Here is a 6,989-nt window from a genome sequence, read left to right as displayed (position 1 = left end):
CCCATATAACAACACCTGGGCAGTGTTGGGATCCTTGAGAGCCACTGGAATCCCTGGGATACTTTTAAAATAGACCACTGCCTGGGCAGGTCAATTAAACCCAGGTTTCTGGAAGTGGGGACTTCTGTAGGGGCCTGGTCTCCTGGTCTCCATGATTTCATGGGATCCCCAGTTCCTGGTCCATCCACACCCACGCATGAGAAGCAGCCCGGTTAATGGAGGGCAGGGGCTCCTGCAGTCCTTACTCCTTTCCAGGCTCTCTGATCAACGGGGATCCTCACTAGAAAGGGGAATAGAGGCAGGAACCCCACAGGGCCACCTTGAGCACCAAAAGAGACAATGTACTTGAAGCACAAGCACAAGAATGTAAGTGGTGGGAACCCGCTGTAACTGCCACGTGCCAGCAGGACCTTCCCTGCCATTTGTCCTGCTATCACTTGGGCGTCCAGCTTCTCTTTAGGGCAAACAGCAGCGCCCCTTCTTTCATCTCTTGCCTCCTCCTTGCACCTACGGCCTCACACCTTCTTCTCCCGACACGGCACTGCCAGGACCTTACCCTGGTTCAGTTCAGCACCTACAAAGGACCCCTTGGGCCTACCCCTGGGGGCCGTGCTTCTCCGACTTCATCCCTCCAGCCCCCAGCACAGCTTCCAGCCCCCCAGCACAGCTTCCGCACCCCGCACCTGTGCATGTGGTTTGCAGGAGCTCAGGGAAGACTGGCCACATGAAGGGTCCTGTGTGCGTGCGAAGGGGACAGACGCTGCAAATCCCCACCTTCCGTCTGGCCCCTGGAGTCACCAGGTGTCCCTTCTCCGCCTCCCAGGGCCCTGGTCTGGGACCAAAGTCCAGCGCAGGCTCCTCTCAAATTGAGTGACCTGGTTTTATTGGCGGGGGGAGGGGGATAAGGCATATATTTGGCAGGATTTACACTCCCCACCCCCCCCAAGAAAAACCCGGGGAATTTCGCAGGATTCAGCATTTTTAATTCCCTAGGAGAGGCTAAGGGGGTGGGTTCCACTGTGCGGTTGGGGAAACTGAGCCTTGGAGGGGCAAGGCAGGCACTCGAGGTCACACGGCCCCTCTGGCGGGCGGGAACGCTGGACACGGAGTTGGGGCACAGGCTATTTGCACCCAGGTCGGCGGCTCCCGGGGCCAGACTGTCGCAGCGCGGTCGCAGCGGAGGACCGCGGCCGGGGCGCGGGCGGAACCCAGTGCGCAGGCGCGGCGGGCGGGAGGGGACGCGCTCCGGGCGCGCGCGCGCGCGCGCGCGGGGCAGCCGGCGCCCCAACTCCGCCCGCCCCGCGCCCCGGCGCCTCGCCGCCCGCCGCCCGCCCGCCCCGGCGCCGCCGCCCGCGCCCCGGCGCCCCGGGCCGGCGAGGGGCGCGCCCGCGGCCGTGGCCGCTGCATGGCGCTGAGATGGCGGGGGCGCCGCGCGGCGGAGGCGGCGGCGGAGGCGGCGCGGGCGAGCCTGGGGGCGCCGAGCGGGCGGCCGGGCCAGGCGGCCGGCGCGGGCTCCGGGCGTGCAACGAGGAGTTCGCTTGCCCCGAGCTGGAGGCGCTGTTCCGCGGCTACACGCTGCGGCTGGAGCAGGCGGCCACGCTGAAGGCGCTGGCGGTGCTCAGCCTGCTGGCGGGCGCGCTAGCACTGGCCGAGCTGCTGGGCGCGCCGGGGCCGGCGCCCGGCCTGGCCAAGGGCTCGCACCCCGTGCACTGCGTCCTCTTCTTGGCGCTGCTCGTGGTCACCAATGTCCGGTCCCTGCAGGTGCCCCAGCTGCAGCAGGTCGGCCAGCTGGCGCTGTTCTTCAGCCTCACCTTCGCCTTGCTCTGCTGCCCCTTTGCGCTGGGCGGCCCCGCCCGGGGCCCCGCCGGGGCGGCCGGGGGACCGGCGACCGCGGAACAGGGTGTTTGGCAGCTCCTTTTGGTCACCTTCGTGTCCTATGCCCTGCTGCCCGTGCGCAGCCTGCTGGCCATCGGCTTCGGGCTCGTGGTGGCTGCCTCACACTTGCTGGTTACAGCCACCTTGGTCCCCGCCAAGCGCCCACGTCTCTGGAGGACGGTAAGTGTTGCGGCGCGCCCCCCTCTCTGGTCTTGGACACACCTGCCCCGGCGGGACTGGGAATGCTCGGAGTCAGGCGCTCTTCTTCATATTGGGCGGGAAGGGAAACTGAGGCCCCGACTGGGGGTGGTGGTGTTCAAGGTCACTTCAGTGAGTTGGGGACGCAGTTGGGGCTGGCACCCTCGGGCCCGGACTCTCTTCGGAGTTACCTTCCACAAAGCGCCCCTGGGCGTGGAGTGTGGAGACGGGAGACGGGCGTGGAGAGAGGGAAAGGATTGGTACAAGGTCAGGCAGTTGGTGAGCCGCCAAGCGGGGACCCGAGGGGTCTGCCGCTCTTTTGCTGCACCTATCCCCGCAGAGGGACTGAAAGTGGGCGAGGAGAGCGGGCTCTGGGTCGGGCTCCATGGCCAGCTGTGCGCACAGCCCGGGGCTCCTCTCTGGCGCGCTCGGAGCGCCTGCGAGGCTCGCCTCCCAGTCCTGCGGACCTGAGGGGAGTATGTGGGCGGTAGGAAAGGACTTTGGCCCCTTCCATCTCCCTGGCCGCCCCATCGCGGACCCGGCTCCAACCCAGAAGAGGCAGGGTTTGCCAAGGTCAAAAACAGTCTAGTCCCTGCCGCCCTCGCTCCGCGGTCGCCCTGACCCTGGCTCCGCAGTGCCCGAACTTTGTCACTGTCTTCCCCCAGTCAGGTGGGCGAGATGGTTGCAAGGAAGACACCGTTTGCCTTCCTCAGGCTTTTCCCGGGTCCTTGCTCCTCCATCTGCCAGAGGTGGAAGTGGACCTGGGGGTCTTTGCCCTTTGGGGCTCTAGCAGCTTACCCTTGCCCAACGCCCTTCACACTGCCAGAGGCGGGTATGTGGGGAGATATTAGATGGCCCTGAGGAGGGTTTTGTTTCTGCCTCTAGCTGCAATTTGCCAGGAGGGTGGTGTGAATGGGCTGGGCTGGGGGAACCCATATAAGGAAAGGAGGCAGTGGTGGGAGCAGGTGGGGGAGAGAAAAGGAGTTACCGGGGAAGCTGGACAGAGGGAAACAGAGAGAGATTAAGGAAGAATAACGTGGGGTGGAGTGGGGTGGGGGGGTGGTGGTGATGGTGAGGGAGTCATAGCCTGGCTTGGGGGACCAATGGGATCAACACCCAAGAACCTAGGGAGGTGTCCCCAGACTGTGATGCCACGGGCAGCACATGGTCAGCGGGGGCCATGGGATGCACAGCCTGGCACAGGGACAGACACATCATGGGACTTGTGTTTTAGGGCCAGAGAGAGACCACCATGTGCTCAAATCCGTAGGCAGGGGATGGGAGGGAAGGGGGGAGTACATGGAGTCAAACTGGCAAGGAGGGGATTGGGAGGTGGGGAAAAGAGGAAGAGAAGCAGAGATGAAGGCTAGAGACAAAGAGGCGCCGGTAAAGGCGGGGAAAAGGGAAATGGCAGAGAACTGCGTGCCCCAGGGAGGGGAGGAGGGCCAGGGTTCTCCAGCAGGCTCTTCCACTGCCTCCTGTGGGCAGCACATGGGCCTCGCCTGACCCTTCTCAGGGGACACCCCATACCTCCTCACCCCTAAGTCCCCCAGCTGTCTGTGTTTAGCCTGGGCCTCATGCTGGCCCCCACAGCCAGACCGATGTCCGAAAGATGACTTCCCCACTCCTGCCAGATGCCAGGGCAGTGGGAGAATGGGGAGGGGCTGAGCGTGTTCCCCTGGGAAGCCCAGGGATCTTACCACACTGCATTCTCTCTGTGTACACCAGGGAGTCAGCTGGTGCAATAAAGGGCTGTATTATTGTCTTTTCCTTTTTAAATAAAGAATTTTCCCATATAGCCTCTAGTCATTCCTTTTATAGAATTAAAGATTTAAAAGAGAGTGAGGTGAGAGTCTGTAAAGGTGCCTCTGGACACAGAGAGCTCTGCCTCTCCCCTGGGATAAGATGAGCCCTTCTTACTGTGAATCTAGCGGGGAAGGAAGCCCATGCTGGGAGCAGTGATTGTTAGGGAGCAGACATCGGGGTTTCCCTGCTACTAGCTGTGACTCCCTGGGCCATACACGCCCTTCACTCACTGAGCTTCTGGTTCCCCAGCTTTTTACGGCATATCGACCCCCTGTAGGGTTGTAGTGAAGGTGAAAAGTTTTCAGAAAAGCGCATATTGGAAATCTTCTGCCACTTGTAAATCATTTGGGCTCTTTAGAATGTTGGTGTTCAAATCTAGTGTCTGTACAGGTGGTAGTGATATTGATAGATACATGGTGATCAATGCAGGGAAACATACGGGAGAGGTCTGTGATCCCCCAGAGGTTGTGTCTCCCAATTAGAGAATTCCAGGAGCCTGTGAAATCGCTCCTTAATGAGCTCTGCAACTTGGTACTTGAGATGAATGAAGAAGGTGCCATGCACAGTTATGAAGCCTTGGTGTTTCTGCTGCTGTTCACTGCATTACCACCCGCCTCCGTGCAGACCCCTGCCACTCTGCAGTGCAGTCACCTGCTGACAGTGATTCGTCCTCACTACCGAATTCTGGGCAGGTAGCAGCCATGCTGGGCATGGGGGGATGCCCCAAAGAGGCTGAAAGATGAACTGAATGAATGAGGGAATCTGTGCAGGGGCTGGGAACAGCAGGATGCTGCTTCAGGATCTGAGGTCCCCAAGGTGGTCTCCTGGTTCTGAGCCGAATGAAAACACCAGGTGCCAGTTGGCTCCAGAGTCGGGCTAACTTGCTGGGCAAAGGAGCTCCTCCCCTCAGATTCCAACCTTTCAGTGCCTCCTTGTCAAGGATATAGCCCTGAGGAGGCCTGGGGAAAGCCTGCACTTCAGACTGAGGCCTGGGATCAGGTCCCTGCTCCTTGCTGTGGAGCCAGTCCCTGTGTTCTTTTTCTAGAGCCTGTGTTCCTCTGCAGGAAGGCCCTGGGGTCTCCTACAGCATTCCTGTGCCACTTTTGGTGCACAGGGCTCTGAGGATGCAGCGAGTGTGGTTTGGGGCATCCTATTCCTCCTCTGTAGAACCCAGGCCAACCTAGGACTCTGGGAGGCAGAGAAGAGAACTCAGAAAGCTGGGTGCATGGCTGTCAGCACAGGTGGAATTCAGTAGCTATGCTCAGCTCCTCCCCCAGAGGATGTATAAGACTGATGTCCCTGAGCAGATAGGTCTTTGGGGGAAACAGCCTTGTATTCAGCTGGCCCCAGCACTGAGGAGGTACCATAAATCTGTGCCATTAATAAATGTTGGCCAGAACTGAATTCTCTCCCTCTCCCTGCCCCTTGCTTTTGGGCCACTGGTTGTAGCTAAACAAAATACAACAATTCATTTTTACTTAGCTGAGTGACAGTCAGAACCGAAAGCATCCTTTTCAAGAGCTTCCACAGCCTGCTCAGAGTCAGAAGGGGGAAGGCCTGCCAGGGTCGGCTGGAGAGCATGGCGTGGGGCAGGATGAGTGCCCAGACGTGGGGGATGGGGAAGAGGGGAGAAAGGGAGGTGCCAGATGTCTGGGCTATGTCCCTGCTGATGGATGCCACTCACAGATTTACAGAGCCCCAGAGGGGGCAGCCTGGGGAGGAGGTTTTGAGCTCCCTGATGTTGGCATGCTCAGGGACACTGAAGCGGGGGAGTTGGCGGGGAAGTAAAGGCAGGAGAGTGTGCAGGAGGAGGTCATTGCCCGAAGTGCTTGTGGAGGAGGAGGGAATCTCAGGATAAGGGCGCCCCGGGCAGGGGCAGGGCTGGCTGTTGGCTCAGGGTCCCCACCCCACCCACAGGGGTCCCCCTCCTGCCCTGTCCCCTTACATGCCTGGGAGGAGGAGGCTGCAGCTGCGTGCAGGAGGCAGACACAGCCTCTGCCAGCTCCGAGCATCCTCCCTGTGTTACCTTGCTCCACACAGCCTGGAAATGCCCGCTTTTTGACCAGTGTTAGGATTATTGTGTTCTTATTTTATTTTTGAAGTAGTAAGGGTCCATTGCAGCGAGCAGAATGTGTTTTCAATTTAGTTGCTTATCACTGTAAATGAAATATATTTCAGTTTCTGCCCAATTCCTAGCCATTGGCAGGGTAACAGAAATCACGATTATCGCCGAGAAATAAATGGGAGTCAGCCGAAATTCCCCTGTGTAGCTCCAGTTCTGCCTGAGCTCTTGTGCAGAACCGTGAGTTGCTCGGAGGTGAAACAGCCTAAACCAGCCCGCAGAATCGCAGAGCGCAGGGCCCTGGGCAACCTGGTTGTTCATGACAGAGCCTGTGGCCTAGGTGTGCTCTGGCGACGCCAAGCCGCAGGCCTTTGCACGTGCTGTGCCCACTGCCCAACACACCGCCTCCTCCCGACTCAATGCTTGCTTCACTGGGGGAGTCTGTCCCCACGCCCTGCCCTCGCAACCGCCAAGCCCCCAGCCAGGCCCCTCCCTCCGCTGGTTCCACGCTGGTTCCACCTCCTTCGTGGGCCCCTCTTCCCCTGCTGGCCCCTCCCCTGGATGGGCCCCACCCCCTCTAACTGGCCCCTCCTTCCCCACTGGCCCCTCCTCCAGACCCTCCCACTGGTCCCCTTCTGCCCACTGGTCCCCAGCCTGGTCCTGGAATACTCACCTGCCTGTGCATCCATCTGTCTTGGCTGAGAGGAGCACTTACAGGGTCAGGGTCAGGGTCAGGGTCAGGGAGGGTGATAGGTGAGTGCTTTCCTAGTGCAGGGGCTGAGCTGGATGTGGAGTGGGCTTCCCTGTCCCCTGCTTTGGTGAGGAGTGACACCCCACAGGTGGTCTCCTTGTCCTTGGCTGGACACTTCCCGAGGCCAGTCTTGTGACTGCCCTGGTCACTACCCCCACACTGCCGGGCTCCCCGCTGCTGGCTTTGGTCCTGCTACATTTACCTCTCCAGCCTCTCTGCTCCCTCCAGCGCCAGGCCCGTGTCCAGGGAGTATCCTGCAGGGGACACCGATTCCCCTGGAACCCACTCCCCTAGTTT

The 6,989-nt window shown here is 60.5% G+C and overlaps 1 protein-coding gene across 1 annotated transcript in view; it reads left to right on the top strand.

Moving 5' to 3' along the window:
* Positions 1 to 1,416: 1,416 nt before the first annotated feature.
* The window catches only part of ADCY1 (adenylate cyclase 1), a 149,056-nt gene continuing 143,483 nt past the window's right edge, over positions 1,417 to 6,989 (top strand). The window contains exon 1 of the mRNA XM_069462359.1: positions 1,417 to 2,055. Within this exon, the coding sequence (XP_069318460.1) occupies positions 1,417 to 2,055 (639 nt within the window). The remainder of the gene's footprint in view (positions 2,056 to 6,989) is intronic.

Source organism: Eulemur rufifrons, chromosome 29, assembly GCF_041146395.1.
Source record: "Eulemur rufifrons isolate Redbay chromosome 29, OSU_ERuf_1, whole genome shotgun sequence".
NCBI lineage: Eukaryota > Metazoa > Chordata > Mammalia > Primates > Lemuridae > Eulemur > Eulemur rufifrons.
This window is presented reverse-complemented; position numbering and strand designations above follow the sequence as displayed.